Below are 19,138 nucleotides of genomic sequence, written 5' to 3' on the forward strand. Positions count from 1 at the left end.
AAAATTTGTAAAGCAATTTCTCCCGAGTAAAGCAATACCCCACATGTGGTAATAAACGGTTGTTTGGATACACAGCAGGGCTGAGAAGGGAAAGAGCCCCATTTGGCTTTTGGAGCTCAAATTTAGCAGGAATGGATTGCGGAGGCCATGTCACATTTACAGAGCCCCTGAGGGGACAAAACAATGAAAATGCCCAAAAAGTGACCCCATTTTGGAAACTACACCCTTTGAGGAATTCATCTACGGGTGTAGTGATCATTTTGACCCCACAGATGTGGATTATTAGAATTGGGCAGTGAAAATAAAAATAATCCTTTTTCTTCAATAAGATGTAGCTTTAGCTCAAAATGTTTCATTTTCTTAACAAAGGAAAAAAAGAACCCCAACATTTGTAAAGCAACTTCTCCTGAGTTACGGCAATACCCCATATGTGGTCATAAACAGCTGTTTGGTCACATGGCAAGGAACAGAAGAGAAGGAGCGGCATTTGGCTTTTGGAGCACAAAAGGGACTCAATTTGTGATACTACACCCCTTGAGGAATTCATCTAGTGGTATAGTGAGCATTTTGACCCCACAGGTGTTTCATAGATTTTATTTGAATTGGGTAGTGAAAATAAAAATATTTTTTTTTTTTCAATAAGACGTAGATTTAGCGCAAAATATTTCCTTTTCTCAAAAAATAAAGCAGAAAAAGAACCCCAACATTTGTTGAGCAATTTCTCCCAAGTGGCAATACCCAATATGTGATTATAAACTCGTTTTTGGGCACACGGCGGGGCTCAGAAGGGAAGGAGCACCATTTGGCTTTCGGAGTACAGATTTTGCTGAATTGATTTCTGGTCGCTATGTAGCATTTGCAAAACCCCTGTGGGACTAAAACTGTGGAAACCCCCCAAAAAAGACCCCCATTTTGGAAACTACACCACTTAAGGTATTCATCCAGAGGTGTAGTGAGCATGTTAACCCTGCAGGTGTTTTGCATAAATTAGTGTGCACTCGATATTGCTGAGTAAAAATGCAATTTTTTCAATAGATATGCCAATATGTGGTGCCCAGCTTGTGCCACCATAACAAGACAGCTCTCTAATTATTATGCTCTGTTTCTCCCGGTTTTAGAATCACCCTACATGGGGCACTAATCTTTTGCCTGGACATTTGACAGGGCTCAGGAGTGAGAGAGTACCATGCGAAATTAAGGCCTAATTTGGCGATTTACACAGAATTGGTTCACAATTGCAGAGGCTAAGATGGGAAATAATAAAAGAAACCCCCCAGAAGTGACCCCATTTTAGAAACTACACCCCTCAAGGCATTTATTAAGAGGTGTAGCGAGCATTTTCACCGCACAGGTCTTTTCCATAAATGATTGAGCTGCGTATGGAGCAAAGTAAAAATTTTAATTTTTCCCCAGAATTGCCAATTCAGTGGCAAGTATGTCATGCCCAGCTTATGCCACTGGAGACGCACATCCCAAAAATTGTTAAAAGGGTTCTTCAGGCTACGGCGGTGCCATATATGTGGAAGTAAACTGCTGTTTGGGCACGCTGTAGGGTTCAGATGGGTGGGAGCGCCATTTGGCTTTTGAAGCGTAGATTTTGCTTGGTAGTAGTTTTGTTTGAGTATTACTGGAGTTTCCGTTTATAATGTGGGGGCATATGTAAGCTGGGCAGAGTACATCAGGGGCATAGTCAGGTGGTATAATAATGGGCTAAAGAATAAAATAATCCATAGATGTGTGTTACGCTGTGAAGCAATCATTTCTGCACAGGCCGGTGTCGCACTGATAAACTGTCTTTACTTATCCCCCTTTTGGTCCATACGCCGCACCTTTGCAGTTTCGGGAATTTTGCTGGGAAGTGTTGTCCTGGTATAATACGGGCGCCCTCGCTTTTAGCAGATATGTTTGGGCCCCCCCTTCCTGGTTCCCTAATTTTAGGGCCCTGATAAATCACCTCTTCAAACACATTAAATGTTCCCCTCTGAACTGCACAACTGAACATTTTTTATTTCCTGACTTATTGGAGCCTTAACCAAATTATTTTTTTCATAGACGTAGTGGTATGAGGGCTGTTTTTTTGCGGGACGAGCTGTAGTTATTGGTACATGCCACTTTTTATCCTATTTTTTGAGAGGCAAGGTGACCAAAAAACTGCAATTCTGCCATCGTCTTTTAGTTTATTTTTATACAGCGTTCACCATGCGTTATAAATTACATGTTAACTTTATTCTGCGGGTCAGTACGATTCCGGCGATACTTAATTTATGGCACTTTATGTTTTACAACTTTTTGCACAATAAAATTACTTTTGTAATTTCTGTCGCCAAGTTGTGAGAACCATAACGTTTTAATTTTTTTTAGCTGTATGAGGGATTATTTTTGCGAGACGAACTATAGTTTTTATTGGCACCATTCTTGGATACATGTGACTTTTTGATCAGTTTTTATTTCAATTTTTGTAGGGCAAAGTGACCAAAAAACAGAAATTCTGGCATTATTTGTAGAAATATTTTTTTACGCCGTTCACCGCGTGGAATAAAGATAATATTTTTATAGTTTAGGCCGTTATGGTCGCGGCGATACCAAATATCTATGGTTTATTTATTTTTTCAATAATAAAAAAGACTTGATAACGGAAAAAGGGCGATTGTGTTTTATTTTATTACGTTGGTGACCGTTCGTGACCGCCAATACGCCTTTTCACGGCACTGCATCAGAATAAAGTAAACCGAGCAGGGAGCTGTCAAATCTCCCTGCTTCCAGATGCCAGCCATAGCTGAGGGCGTCCCTGCTCGACCGGGTGAGATCTATACTAGTATCGATCTCACCCGTTTAACCCTTCAGATGCGGTGCTCAATAGCGTGCACCGCATCGGAGTGGTTTTTGGAGAGAGGGAGGGAGCTCCCTCTCATCCAACTGACACCCGACGATAAGATCGCCGAGTGTCTGTCTGCGATGGCAGCGGGGGGCCTAATAAAGGCCCCCAGGTCTGCCTGTAGCGAATGCCTGCTAGATCATGCCGCAGGCATGACCTAGCAGATGCCTGTCCGTGTTAAACGGACAGGCAGCAATACACTGCAATACAAAAGTAATGCAGTGTATTATAATAGCGATCGGAGAATCGCATATTAAAGTCCCCTAGTGGGACTAGTAAAAAAGTAAAAATAAAAGTTTAATAAAAGTTAATAAAAGTAAATGTGAAGAAAAAATGAAAACCAACTTTTTCCCCTTACAAACTGCTTTATTTTTTTTAATACTAAAGTAAAAACGTTACACATATTTGGTATCGCCGTGTCCGTAACAACCCCGACTATAAAGCTATTATATTACTTAACCCGCACGGTGAACGCCGTAAAAAATTAAATAAAAAACTACGGAAAAATTGCTGTTTTCTGTGAATCCTGACTTTAAAAAAATGTGATTAAAAAGTGATCAAAAAGTCGCATCTACTACAAAATAGTACCAATAAAAACTACAAGTCATCCCGTAAAAAAAAAAGCCCTCATACAACCGCATCGGCGGAACAATAAAAACGTTACTGCTCTTCAAATATGGAGACACAAAAACAAATAATTTTGAAAAAAAGCGTTTACTGTGTAAAAGTAGTAAAATATACAAAAACGATACAAATTTGGTATTGTTGCAATCGTAACAACCCGCTGAATAAAGTTTGTGTTATTTATACCACACAGTAAACGGCGTAGATTGAGGATGCAAAAAAGAGTGGCGAAATTTCAGTTTTTTTTCTATTTCCCCCCCCCCCCCAAAATAAGTTAATAAAAGTTTATCAATAAATAATATGTACCTCAAAATGGTGCTATTAAAAAAATACAACTTGTCCCACAAAACACAAGACCTTATACAGCTATGTCGACGCAAAAATAAAAGAGTTATAGCTCTTGGAATGAGACGATGGAAAAACTTAAAAAATAGCCTGGTCATTAAGGGGTTAAAGAGGCTCTGTCACCACATTATAAGTGCCCTATCTCCTACATAAGGAGATCGGCGCTATAATGTAGGTGACAGTAATGCTTTTTATTTAATAAAACAATTTTAGATTTATGCGAATGAGTTGCTTAAAGAGGCTCTGTCACCAGATTTTGCAACCCCTATCTGCTATTGCAGCAGATAGGCGCTGCAATGCAGATTACAGTAACGTTTTTATTTTTAAAAAACGAGCATTTTTGGCCAAGTTATGACCATTTTCGTATTTATGCAAATGAGGCTTGCAAAAGTCCAAGTGGGCGTGTTGAAAAGTAAAAGTCCAAGTGGGCGTGTATTATGTGCGTACATCGGGGCGTGTTTACTACTTTTACTAGCTGGGCGTTGTGTATAGAAGTATCATCCACTTCTCTTCACAACGGCCAGCTTCTGGCAGTGCAGATCTGTGACGTCACTCACAGGTCCTGCATCGTGTCAGACGAGCGAGGACACATCGACACCAGAGGCTACAGATGATTCTGCAGCAGCATCGGCGTTTGCAGGTAAGTCGATGTAGCTACTTACCTGCAAATGCTGATGCTGCTGCAGAATCATCTGTAGCCTCTGGTGCCGACACGATGCAGGACCTGCGAGTGACGTCACAGATCTGCACTGCCAGAAGCTGGGCGTTCTGAAGAGAAGTGGATGATACTTCTCATCAGAGCGCCCAGCTAGTAAAAGTAGTAAACACGCCCCGATGTACGCACATAATACACGCCCAGTTGTACTTTTGCAAGCCTCATTTGCATAAATACAAAAATGGCCATAACTTGGCCAAAAATGCTCGTATTTTAAAAATAAAAACGTTACTGTAATCTACATTGCAGCGCCGATCTGCTGCAATAGCAGATAGGGGTTGCAAAATCTGGTGACAGAGCCTCTTTAAAGAGGCTCTGTCACCAGATTATAAGTGCCCTATCTCCTACATAATCTGATCGGCGCTGGAATGTAGATAACAGCAGTTGTTTTTATTTTGAAAAACAATTTTTGAGCAAGTTATGAGCAATTTTAGATTAGTTTCTTTACCCCTTAGTGTCTAAGCCTGTTTTGGCCTTGTGGACACAGCCGATTTTTGCAAATCTAACATGTGTTCCTTTATGTGGTAATAACTCCAGAATGCTTTTGCCTATCCAAGCGATTCTGGGATTGTTTTCTCGTGACATGTTGTACTTTATGATACTGAAAAAATTTGGTCGTTAAATTCAATATTTATTTGTAAAAAAGACCAAAATTTAGAGAAAATGTGCAAAAATCTGCATTTTTCTAAATTGTAATGTATCTGCTTGTAAAACAGATCGTAATACCACACAAAATATTTACTAGTTAACATTCCCCACATGTCTACTTTATATTTGCATCGTTTTTTGAACGACCTTTTATTTTTCCAGGACGTTACAAGGCTTAGAAATTTAGCTGCAATTTCTCGCATTTTCAAAAGGCTATTTTTTCAGGGACCAGTTCAGTTCTGAAGTGGTTTTGAGGGCCTTATATATTAGAAAGTCCCCATAAATCACCCCATTTAAAAAACTGCACCCCTCAAAGTATTCAAAACAGCATTCAGAAATTATTTTAACCCTTTAGGCATTTCACAGGAATTAAAGCAAAGTAGAGGTAAAAAATACAAATTTCAATTTTTTTTTACGAATTTCAATTGTAATACAGTTTTTTCTGTAACACAGAAGGTTTTACGAGAGAAACGCAACTCAATACTGCCCAGATTCTGCAGTTTTGAGAAATATCCCACATGTGGCCCTAGTGTGCTAATGGACTGAAACACAGGCCTCAGAAGCAAAGGAGCACCTGGTGATTTTGGGGCCTCTATTTTATTAGAATATATTTTAGGCACCATGTCAGGTTTGAAGAGGTCTTGTGGTGCCAAAACAGTGGAAACCCCCCAAAAGTGCAAAAGTGACCCCATTTTGGAAACTACACCCCTCAAGGAATTTTTCAAGAAGTATAGTTAGCATTTTCAGCCCACAGGTTTTTTGCTAAATTTATTGGAACTGGTCTGTGAAAATGAAAATCTACTTTTTTTCTGAAAAAACATACAATGTTTTCGTTTTTACAAGGAATAAAGGAGAAAAAGCACCCCAACATTTGTAAAGCAATGTCTACCGATTACGGCAATACCCCATATGTGGTAATAAACTGCTGTTTGGACCCATGGCAGGGCTCAGAAGGGAACGAGGGCCATTTGGATTTTGGAGCGCAGATTTTGCTGGAATGGTTTTCGGTGCCATGTCGTGTTTGCAAAGCCCTGGAGGGACCATAACAGTGGAAACTCCCCAAAAGTGACCCCATTTTGGAAACTACACCCCTCAAGGAATTTTTCTAGGGGTATAGTTAGCTTTTTGACCCTACACGGTTTTTGCTGAATTTATGGGAATTATGCCGTGAAATTGAAAATCAAAATTTTTTTCTAATAAAATGTAGTTTTACCTCAGATTTTTTCATTTTTACAATAGATAAAGGAGAAAAAACACCCCAATATTTGTAGAGCAAACTCTTCTGAGCACAGAAATACCCCATATGTGGTAATAAACTGCTGTTTGGACACATGGCGGAAGTTAGAAAGGACGGAGCGCCATTTGACTTTTGGAGCTCAAGTTTTGCTGGAATGGTTTGCGGCCCCATGTCACATTTGCAAAGCCACTGAGGGGCCAAAATAGTGCAAACCCGGCAAAAGTGACCCCATTTGGGAAACCATACCCCTCGTGGAATTTATCTAGCGGTATAGTGAGCATTTTGACCCCACAGTTTTTTTGCTGAATTATTGGGATTATGCAGTGAAAATGAAAATCGACATTCTTTCCACTAAAATGTTGAATTGTTTTCATTTTCACAAGGAATAAAGGAGAAAAAGCGCCCCAACAATTGTAAACCAATTTCTCCCGAGTACGGCAATACCCCATATGTGGTCATAAACTGCTGCTTGTATACACCGCAGGGCTCAGAATGGCAGGAGTGCTACTTGGCATGTAGATTTTGGTTGATTGTTTTTTGGGCGCCATGTCGCATTTGCAGAGCCCATGAAGTACCCGTACAGTAGAAACCCCTGAGAAGTGACTCCATTTTGGAAACTTTACCCTTCAGGGTAATCATCGAGGGGTGTACTGAGCATTTTGATCCCACAGGTGTTTCATAGATTGTATTAGAATGAGGCAGTGAAAATGAAAAATTATTTTTTTCCCCAAAAATATGTAGTTTTGCACCCAATTTTATTTTCCACAAGGGGTAATAGGAGAAAAAAAAAAACAACATAATTTGTTACCCAATTTCTCCTGAGTATGGAAATACCCCATGTGTGGCCCAAAACTGCTGTTTGAGCACATGGCAGAGCTCAAAATGGAAGGAGTGCCATGTGGCTTTTAGAGCACAGATTTTGATGGACTGGTGTATGGGCGCCATGTCGCATTTGCAGAGCTCCCTTAGGTACCAGAGTAGAGTGTAAAACCCTTAGAAGTGACCCCATTTTGTAAACTACACCCCTCAAGGCATTTATTATTTGCCTGGACATATGACAGGGCTTAGGAGTGAAAGGCGCATGTGAGACCTATTTTGGTGATTTTCGCAGCATTAGCCCACAATGGCAGGGCTCTGGGGTCTAATAGTAAAACAAACCCCCAAGTAGTGGCCCCCATTTTGGAAACTGCACCCCTGAAGGCATTTTATTAAGGGGTGTAGTGAGCATTTTGACCACACAGGGTTTTGTTTTTTTCTATTAGAAATGAGCGCTCAGTGGATGGTGCAAAGTGAAAATTGCAAATTTCCATAGGTTTTTAGTGCACAATATTTTGTGCCCAGTTTGTGCCACTGAAGACAAATACCTCAAACTGTTAAGCGGGTTCTCCCGGGTATGGCGATGCCATATATGTGGACGTAAACTGCTGCTTGGGCACGCTGCAGGGCTCAGAAGGGAGGTAGCGCCATTTGGCTTTTGTAGCGCAGATTTTGCTTAGTGGTAATTTTTTGGGGGTTTTGCTGGTATTTCAGTTTATTATGTGGGGGCATATGTAAGCTGTGCGGAGTATATCAGGGCATAATAAGAGGGTATAATAATTGGGTAAATAAATAATTATCCACAGATGTGTGGCCAGTGTCGCACTGATAAATGGTGCCAGATCTTATCCGCTTTTGGAACGCTCTGCACATTTTGCATCGCCATATTCTGAGAGACAGAACTTTTTTTTCTCCACCGGAGCTGGGTGATGGCTTATTTGTTGTGGGACAATCTGTACCATTTTGGGGTACATGCGATTTTTTTGATCACTTTGTATTTAATTTTTTTGGCAAGGAAGGTGACCAAAAACCTGCAATTCTGATGTTTTTTATTATTTATTTTTTTTACGGCGTTCGCCATGCGCTATGAATGACAATTTTACGTTATTCTGCGGGTCGGTACGATTACGGCGATACCAGATGTATATAGTTTCTCTTATGCTTTGTGGGTTCTACACGATAAAATCACTTGTTTCAAATAATAAATTTTTTGTGTCGCAATAATATTCTGAGAGCCATAACTTTTTTATTTTCCGTCAAAAAAGCTGTGGGCGGGCTTGTTTTTTGCGGGTCGGGCTGCAGGTTTTTAATGGTATAATTTTGGGGTACATGCAACTTTTAGATCCATTTTTTTATTCTGTTTTGCGAGGGGTTGTGACTAACAAACAGCGATTCTGGAATAGTTTTTTTATTACATTTTTTTACGGTGTTCACCATACGGGTAAAATAGCGTGATATTTTTATAGTTTGGGTCGTTACGGACGCGGGGATACCACATATGTGTACTTTTTTTTTTAATGTTTTTTCCTATAATAAAAGACTTATTATAGGAAAAAAGGCTGTTAGTGTTTTTTAACATGAAACTTATTTTTTTTTTACTTTTTTACAACATTTTTATTAACTTGTTTTAACTTTTTTGCGTCCCACTAGGGAACTTAAAGACATGAAGCCCTGATCGCTATTCTAATATACTGCACTACCTACATAGTGCAGTGTATTAAAGCTTCAGCTATTCACTGACAGCAAGCCTATTAGGCTTCACCTCCCGGCGGGGCCTAATAGGCTTCCGTACTAGGAAGCGATTGTTAGGCTAAGGTTGCCATAGCAACCATCGGAACACCCGCGGGTGTCGATGGTTGTCATTAGCAACCATAGGGTGCGATCTAATCACTTAGATGCAGGAATAGCTGCATCTAAGGGGTTAATCGGCGGATCCGAGCCTAGCTCCGGTCCTGGCCGTTAGGGCACGATGTCAGCTGTGACAAACAGCTGACACCAGTGCCCGTGGCAACCATCGTGGTTGCAGACAGGCACACTTCGATGCATCGATCGCGTTGACCGATGCAGCGATCGTGTTGATCGATGCATCAAAGGGGTTAATCGGCCGGATCGGAGCCTAGCTCCGGTCCTGGCCGTTACAGCGGGGTGTTGCACAGCCGATACCCGGCGGTGATAGCGCTGGCTCAGCTTCTGAGCCAGCGCCATCACATACACTACGTCATGGAGCTGTGATTGGTCAGTCTGCTTTGACTGACCAATCACAGCTCTCGCCGGCAGGAGACCGCTGTGAATGGTCCCCTGCCGTCTTACTGTGCCGGTCAACTGTCATAAACAGTTGACGGCACAGTTCTGTCACCTTGTCCTTTGACAGGGTGACAGTTTTTAGCCAGGACGCAGCGGTACGTCCCTGAGCCTTAAAGCACTTCAATGCAGGACGTACCGGTGCGTCCTGGTGCGTTAAAGAGGCTCTGTCACCAGATTTTGCAACCCCTATCTGCTATTGCAGCAGATCGGCGCTGCAATGTAGATTACAGTAACGTTTTTATTTTTAAAAAACAAGCATTTTTGGCCAAGTTATGACTATTTTTATATTTATGCAAATGAGGTTTGCAAAAGTACAACTGGGCGTGTATTATGTGTGTACATCGGGGCGTTTTTACTACTTTTACTAGCTGGGCGTTCTGACGAGAAGTATCATCCACTTCTCTTCAGAACGCCCAGCTTCTGGCAGTGCAGACACACAGCGTGTTCTCGAGAGATCACGCTGTGTCGTCACTCACAGGTCCTGCATCGTGTCGGACGAGCGAGGACACATCGGCACCAGAGGCTACAGTTGATTCTGCAGCAGCATCGGCATTTGCAGGTAAGTCGATGTAGCTACTTACCTGCAAACGCTGATGCTGCTGCAGAATCAACTGTAGCCTCTGGTGCCGATGTGTCCTCGCTCGTCCGACACGATGCAGGACCTGGGGCAGGAAGTGAGTGACGTCACAGCGTGATCTCTCGAGAACACGCTGTGTCTGCACTGCCAGAAGCTGGACGTTCTGAAGAGAAGTGGATGATACTTCTCGTCAGAACGCCCAGCTAGTAAAAGTAGTAAAAACGACCCGATGTACGCACATAATACACGCCTAGTTGTACTTTTGCAAGCCTCATTTGCATAAATACAAAAATGGTCATAAAATAAAAACGTTACTGTAATCTACATTGCAGCGCCGATCTGCTGAAATAGCAGGTGACAGAGCCTCTTTAAGGGGTTAAAGATCAACTGGGCGTGTTTTTACTTTTGACCAAGTGGGTGTTGTAAAGAAGTGTATGACTCTGACCAATCAGCCTCATACACTTCTCATTGTTCCAGCCCAGCTTCTTTCACTGCACAATCACACTGTGCTGTTGATCATGCTGGGCTGGAACAATGAGAAGTGTATGATGCCGATTGGTCACGGATTTTTCAGCGTCATACACTCCTCTGTACAACACCCAGTTGGTCAAAAGTAAACTAATCTAAAATTGCTCATAACTTGCTCAAAAATGATCGTTTTTCAAAATAAAAACCACTGTTGTATCTACATTACAGCGGCAATCAGATTATGTAGGAGATAGGGCACTTATAATCTGGTGACAGAGCTTCTTTAATGCCCAACTGGGCGTATTTTTACTTTAGAGCAAGTGGGCGTTTTACAGGGGAGTGTATGACACTGGCCAATCAGCGTCCTGCACTCCTCTCCATTTACGCAGCGCATAGGGATCCTGCTAGATCCTTATGTGCTGTCTTATACTGACACATTAACAATACTGAAGTGGTTAGACAGTGAATAGACATTCCACGGGATGTCTATTCACAATCTCTGCACTTCGTTACTCTGTCTGTGGTAGTTACAGCAGAGGAAGCGTGATCTCGCGAGATCTTGCTGTAAATGACAGGTTACAACGAGATCACGCTTCCTCTGCTGTAACTACCATAGAAACAGTAACGAAGTGCAGAGATTGTGAATGGACATCTCGTGGAATGTCTATTCACTGTCTAACCACTTCAGTATTGTTAATGTGTTAGTATAAGACAGCACATAAGGATCTAGCAGGATCCCTATGTTTTTGAGTAAATAAATGGAGGAGCGCAGGACGCTGATTGGTCAGCGTCAGATACTCCCCTGTACAACGCCCACTTGGTCTAAAGTAAAAATATGCCCAGTTGGGCATTAAGCAACTCATTAGCATAAATCTAAAATCGCTAATAAAGTGGTATAAATAGTTTTTTTTAATAAAAAGCACTGCTGTCACCTACATTATAGCGCCCATCTCCTTATGTAGGAGATATGGCACTTAAAATGTGGTGACAGCCTCTTTAGAGCTTTTATTATATTTTTAGCTATATATAGTGTGTGTGTGCGCGTGTGCGCCCCCTGTCAGCAATGCCACACAGCCCCCCTGTACATAGTCACCCCCCCCCCCTACTTTCCTGTAGGGGACGGCTCTCGGAGAAATCCCTCACTTCACTGTCCATATATGGACAGTGAAGTGAGGGACTTCTCCTGGAGCGGAATCCCCGGCCAAATCGCCGGTGATTCCGCTTCAATAGTCCCTGACGTCACTGTGTCCATATATGGACAGTGAAGGCAGAGACTTCTCCTGGAGCAGAATCCCCAATCCAAAGCTGTGGCCGGGGATTCCGCTCCTACAGGGAGCAAAAAAACACCCTCCTCCTCCTATGCGCTTCGCACTGTGAGGAGGAGAAGGAGAGAGAGCGACAGAAGACACGGCCGTCACACTACACACCGACACCACATAGTTAAAATTTGCTCATGCGCAATGGAACATACAGGGCTGCTGAAGACGCAGCCATATCATTTAACAGAGCATGCGTGGTGGAGTGTGTCAACCACGCATGCTCTAAGCAGATGGGGAAACACGTGGTACAGTTACGTAATTTGTGACGTAACCGTACATTGTGAAAGCCGGAAACCAGAAGCTAGGTGAGCGAATGGACAGGTCTGCACAGGAAGTGCAAATTTTACATTACCAAGCGGTCACGTGACGGAAGAGGGGATACAACGCTACATTCATTTAACCCCTTAGTGACCACAAATACGCCTTTTTACGTCGGTCACTAATGGGCTTTAGGCTAGGCTGACACCTTTTCACGTCAGCCTAGTCCAAGTCCTGCATGGGTCTTCCGTGCAGGCAGGAGCCGGGGCTCTGCTGTCTGATGACAGCTGAGCTCCTGCTCCAACGCCCACGATCGAAGAGGTAATCCCAATTTAGACATTTATGGCCTATCCACATTCTCGAAATAGGAACAGGACCCAGAGTTGGGATCCGCATCTATCAGACATTTATGGCATATCCTGTGGATATACCATAAAGGTCTAAGCTGGGAATACCCCTTTAAAGTAAAATGAATACGGTAATGTATGTTTATTCCTTAGTGAATGTCTACTTTTGAAATATTAATTTTTAGGTCCAAACTTCTTAGCAGATTAATTTAAGCATCTATATTTTGGGGAACTGGATCCCTGTTTTCCTGTTACAGGGTTCCCCCTGCATCCCCTGACACAGTAAAGTCCGATTTATTGGACAGATATTCTGTTGACAATATGCCCCGTTATCATGGAAACAGAAAGTGGATCCAATTGACCAAATAAATAATACCAACTAAAGTATCCACTTGTAGCCTCAGGTTCTGGGCCTGTAACTTCAAGGGATCAGATATTTCCCACAATATAAAGGTTTTCCCCCCCATGGATAATTGTTCATACTGTGGGAAATATTGCGCATTTGTATTACCCCACAAGTCATTTTCCTTGGTCAGTAGTGAAATAATTGCTACTACTATACCACAACGAAGCAAAATCTTGCAGCATGAACAATCGAAAATTGGTCAGAAATATAAATTTTTTAGTGCAAAATGATATCGGTAAGGATTGTAAATGAGTTTAGACTGTGTGAAGGGTACAATCACATGGGAAGGCAATGGTGCAGCAGTGAGACGCAGCTGCATTACCACTGCAGCAATGGAAATACATGCGGTTTTTGCTGTGATTTCACTACGATTGTGGTCAATCTTTTGCTAATCCACAGTTGGGGTAAAACCGCAGCAAAGAAAGAAAACAAAACCATGGATTTAAATGTGGTGTTGCCCAGTGTTTGACGATTACCTCCTTGTGTGAATGTACCCTTGAAGCCATCGTTTTACATGCCCCCACTTTGGACCTAATGATTGAATTAGACTTAATTTGCCAAAAGCTTTTGGGAAAGGCTGTATTACACCAGATTGAATGCAGTCCCGCAGACGGGTCACGTGTCGGCAGTTCTACATACCATGTTCATAAGGAGAGAACGTTCCGGCGTCAATGTTAATGTACGGGTCAATCTTGATAGAAGTGACATGCAGAGAGCTGGATTTCAGGATTGTCCCAATGCTGCTTGCAATGATCCCCTTTCCAATACCAGATATCACGCCGCCCGTCACTAGAATATACTTCATGATGTCGTATGAAGATGTGAGAAAATCTAGGAGGAAAAACGGATATTAGTACATGGAGTACAGACTGTTTATTTGCTTTTTCAATTACAATAATATTCACAACACGCTTGAACCTACAAACCAAGTTTACAGATCGCATCGGGTTAGTTTAGGTTCACTATAAAAGGGAAAAAAACACTGTCAACTTTAGATGATAAACTATAGATACCGGTAAGACTACTTTAAAAGGCCGACAACTGGAAATTGCATATACACATAAAAAAAAACAGCATAAAAAGTTAGGTCCCATTAGCAGATTACTTGTTGTATTGGTTGCCTGCATTTGGGATTGGTCTATCAATGGATATCTGCACAGTCTCCTATGGCGCACACTCATGAACTCACATCAAATAATCAGCAGAGTGGAGCTGGATGTGGTTTTGATCTAGCACTTTGAGGCCTTGTTCACACAGTGCAGATTTGATGCAGATTCTGCAAGTATTTTTTGTTTAAGCCTAAACCTGAACTCCCTTAAGGGGTTTTTACACAGGATGATTATTGGGCAGACAAGCATTAATATATAATTGTCCTGTGTAAACAGGGCAGCGTTCAGCAGATCAACGAGCAAACGCTCGATCACCTGCTGGTTGTATAGTTTTAAAAAAGTTAAAGATTATCGTTGTCGGCAGCGCATCTTCCTGTGTGAACAGGGAGATGCGCTGCCGTCATGATAATAATGTATGGGGACGAGCGATCGGAGTAACGACCACGTCCCCATCCATAGCTCTGTGTGACAGGAGCAAACGAGCGCCGATCAACGATGTCTCGTCAATCGCTGCACCAGCCGAGTGTCGGCCGGTGTAGAAGGGCCTTTAAAGTGTCTCCTCTTCTGGATCCAATTCTGGTTTTGACTTAAAACAAACGCATGCAAAATTTTCATTAAATCTGTGGTGTGAACAAGGCCTGAGAATGTAAAAACCTTATAAAACTGTAGAAGGACTTACTCAAAAGTAACTTATGACGTAAAGCAGTATCGTATTTTTCAGACTATAAGACGCACCAGGGTTTTAGACAATAGAAAATAGGAAAACATTTTTACTAAGAAAAACCTATTGGTTAAAAAAAAAAAAAAAAAAAAATTCAGTTCAGTTTCACTACAGAGCCATAACTTATATTTTTCCATTGTTTGAGCGGTGTGAGGGCTTGTTTTATGCGGGACGAGCGGTCATTATTAGCACCATTTTTTGGTACATATGATTTTTCTTTATCACTTTTTAGGTCATTCTTTTTAGCGCTATGGTGACCAAAAGACAACGATTCTGGGGTTTTACATTTTTTTTTTTCACGCCGTTCACTGTGTGAGTCAAATAATGCTATAGTGTAATAGTTTCAGGCTTTTATGGATGCAGCGATCGCAATTTTTTTTATTTTTACATTGTGCTTGGGGAAAAAAAAAAAATGGGAAAAGGGTACACTCCTGAAACTTTTTTTTTTTTTTTTTACACATTTTATTAGTTCCCCTAGGGGACTTGAACCTGCGATTATTAGATCACTGGTAAAATACATGGATGAGTTACAGAAATAGCGAAACTCGCTGAGCTACGCTGTTTCAGCAACTCCCATAGTAGTGGATGTGTCATAAATGGCCTTCATGGGAAAATCACTATAAATGCCGCGGCATTTAACTAAACGGCCAGGAACAGTGCAATCGCTGTTCCAGGCCGTTAGAGCAGCGTGTCAGCTGCTCACACCCTGCAATGTATGGAGCGGGCTCATCGCGTGAGCCCGCTCCAAACATCATGGGTCGGGAAACGGTCAGGGGGCCTGGCGCTGCCGGTTCCCTTGACTGCCGACTATAAGACGCAGGGACTTTTTAGAAAGACTTATTCTTGCTAAAAAGTGCGTCTTATAGTCCGAAAAATACGGTATATCTATTCCATAGAATGTGGTATGCACAGGATGAGGAAAAACACAAAAAATACATAATGCACCAAGTCCATAGAGGATGGGTGAGGTGTGTATAGTAAAAAATGTAGCCCATACAGTACTGGCTGACTGGGGGAAAGAGTTCAAATGAAGTAGATTATATATTTATTGAACAGGTCAATTTTCAGCAAAATACTAAAACTAGAAGCCCTGCTGTCTACGATCTTTGTCTATTTACTAAAGAGAACTTCTGTTTTAAGCCACATTCACACGACAGTGGAAAAAAATGGCCATTAAAAACTGATCAACCATACGAGCGCTGCTTCCCCTTCACTTCTACTTGCTCACTGTGAATCGTCGACATGGATGTAGTGGCGATTCACAGATATTGCTGCTTTTTCTCCCGGTCACTTTAATGGGAGAAAATGCTGCTATACCTGTGAACCACCGCTAAATGCGTGTCGAGGATTCACAGAGAGAAAGTAGAAGTGAAGTGGAAGCAGTGCTTGTACAAGTAGTGCACCCCCTTCAAAACAGCTGATCAGCGGGGGTCCCAGGAGTCGGAATCCGACCCATCAGCTATTGATGGCCTATCCTCATGATAGGCCATCAATTTTTACCGGCTGGAAAACCTCTTTAAGCTTCCTGTCACCAGCATTTCGCCTATTAAACCAGCAGTCCCTGGTGGAAGTGGGTGAAAAATCATTTTTATGTAACCTATAATTATCTTCTATGTAGTCTCTGTACCTTTAGTATTCTGTTTAGTGTTCCTGTGCCATATGCTAATGAGAATAAGAGAGTCATATCTTCATTTGAAAAGAGTCATATCTGCATTCCTCAAGCTTTTCCGAGTTAACCCCGCCTCCTTACTTTTGATTGACAGCTCCTCGTTTACTCCAGCACACACGAAATCCTGCGCTTGCGCATCGACGTCCTGTTCTGGTGCGTGCGCACAACAGGACATCATAGCGGCACATGCGCAGTAACTAGATTGGAGGCCCGGACGAAGCAGGGAAGGGTATCAGACCATACATGACTGCCGCATGTGCGAGATCTCAGACGAGATTTTGGCAATCAGGGCAGGCCAGTTATCGGAGGTGGGTGGGCATAAGGTGAACCAACGGATTATTACCATAAAAGATTTCGATTTATGCTAATGAGTTGCTTAATGCCCAACTGGGCGTATTTTCACTTTAGACCAAGTGGGCGTTGTACAGAGGAGTGTATGACGCTGACCAATCAGCGTCATGCACTCCTCTCCATTCATTTACACTGCACTAGCGATATAGTTATATCACTATGTGCAGCCTCATACACAAGCCCTAACATTACTACAGTGTCCTGATAATGAATACACATGACCATCCAGCCTGGACGTCATGTGTACTCAGAATCCTGACACTTCTGAATCTTTTCTGTGAGATTCCAGCAACTGATACGAAATCTCACGAGATTTGGTTTCACTTGCCGGAATCTCTCTAAAAAAGAGTCAGAAGTGTCAGGATTCTGAGTACACATGACGTCCAGGCTGGATGGTCATGTGTATTCATTATCAGGACACTGTAGTAATGTTAGGGCTTGTGTATGAGGCTGCACATAGCGATATATCTATATCGCTAGTGCAGTGTAAATGAATGGAGAGGAGTGCATGATGCCGATTGGTCAGCGTCATGCACTCCTCTGTACAACGCCCACTTGGTCTAAAGTAAAAACACGCCCACTTGGGCACTAAGCAACTCATTAGCATAAATCTAAAATCGCTAATAAAGTGGTAAAAATAGATTTAAATAAAAACCACTGCTGGTACCTACATTATAGCGCCCATCTCCTTATGTAGGAGATAGGGCACTTATAATGTGGTGACAGAGTCTCTTTAATAGGTGTAATGCTGGTGACAGGTTCCCTTTAAATCAATGGTAAAAAGCACAGTTAGTATATGCAACACTTTTTTTTTTTACAGAAGCGTATATAAGAAACACCTCAGGTAAAATAAGTGGCACGTCAATTCTTTGATGCATAAAAATTGCCAAAAGTCACCATAGTCAATGGGAGTCCTAATTGCGTGTCATATAGCGCGCACAAATGCGTAAAAAAAAAAACTTGGAAAATCCCTGTATTTTAAGAAGCGCTTCACAAGAAATACTAGCGTATTTGACGCATTTACACAGTCTTTATTTTTACCGCTGTGTGAACATGCCCTTAAAATTTGTGTGTATATATATATATATATATATATATATATATATATATATATTCAAAATTTAAAAAAAAAAAAAAACCTTTTCCCAATTTCCCTCTAAAGTAATGCAAAATAAGGGAAAATATAACTCGTATCGCATCTGTAAAAGTCTGAACAATTACAATATAACATCATTTAAGCCGCATAGAATAGCTGGTTTTTGGACACCTGCCTCCCACAAAAAAAATTAAGAATAAAAAAGTCATACCACAAAATGCTCGCCCCGCAAAAAACAAGCACCTACGCAGTTCCACCAACAGAAAAATAAAAAAAAAGTTATTGCTCAGAATACGGCGACAAAAATAAATCAATTTGAACAACGATTTTTCTTTGAAAAACTAGTATAGATAAAAAATAAAAAACACTACTTCACCAGCTGAAACAGTAACGGATATTGTAGCCACTGAAGCGCTTAGGGTATGTGCACACGGTAGCTGGCTTTTACAGCTGAAACACTGTTTTCAGGAAAAGACAGACTGTTTTCAGGAGAAAACAGCTGCCTCGTTTCACACGTAAATGCTCCTCCTCGCATTTTGCGAGGCTTCTCTGACAGCCGTAAATTTTGAGCTTTGCTTCATTGAGTTCAATGAAGAACGCCTCAAATTATGTCTGAAAGAAGTGCCCTGCACTTCTTTTGACGAGGCAGTCATTTTTACGCGTCTGTCAAACGACGACGCGTAATTGACAGGTCGTCGGCACAGTACGTCGGCAAACCCATTCAAATGGTGAGTGGTGGCACGGACTACATACAACGCAGAACAAAACAACGAAGGTGGCACGTATGACTATGTAGAATAGGTAACATCTCACAGGGCTTACCTTGCCCAGTACGGGTGAAGGCGTCTAGCAGCCTGTAGTCGACTACACCGATTCCACCAAAAAAAAACAGAAACCTTTACGAAACAGAGACCATCAGCAACGGAAGCGTTACCATTGAAATCGATGGTAATACAAACGGAAACTATGGTTTCGATTTATGGTTTCCACTGACGGAAAGGTTTGACGGAACCCATGAACAGAGGGTTTGACGGAACCCAGATGCAGATGTGAACGAAGCCTAATCTAATGCTATTGACTATGGTGGATCTTTGCTGCCCCAAATATGCTACTTACCACATCTGATGTAGCATTCCATTCATCTCTATGTAACATATAAGGTAATAACTAAGGAGAATCAGCCATTACTACTACAACAGATGCGGCACACCGGGTAATACTAAGCTATGGTGGGTGGGTGTGTATATATATAT

At 41.8% G+C, this 19,138-nt stretch overlaps 1 protein-coding gene across 3 annotated transcripts in view; it reads right to left on the reverse strand.

Annotated features, from left to right (window-relative positions):
- CTPS1 (CTP synthase 1) overlaps positions 1–19,138 on the reverse strand; it is a 59,328-nt gene that overhangs the window by 39,687 nt on the left and 503 nt on the right. For 2 of the 3 annotated variants that reach the window (XM_075853401.1, XM_075853402.1), the window contains exon 2: positions 13,579–13,770. In XM_075853401.1, coding sequence (XP_075709516.1) covers positions 13,579–13,770 — 192 coding nt within the window. Of the gene's footprint in view, positions 1–13,578; positions 13,771–18,707; positions 18,750–19,138 lie in introns of all 3 variants that reach the window. The other variant, XM_075853400.1, reaches the window with a different exon arrangement.

Source organism: Rhinoderma darwinii, chromosome 2 (genome assembly GCF_050947455.1).
Source record: "Rhinoderma darwinii isolate aRhiDar2 chromosome 2, aRhiDar2.hap1, whole genome shotgun sequence".
In the NCBI taxonomy this organism is placed as follows: Eukaryota; Metazoa; Chordata; class Amphibia; order Anura; family Rhinodermatidae; genus Rhinoderma; species Rhinoderma darwinii.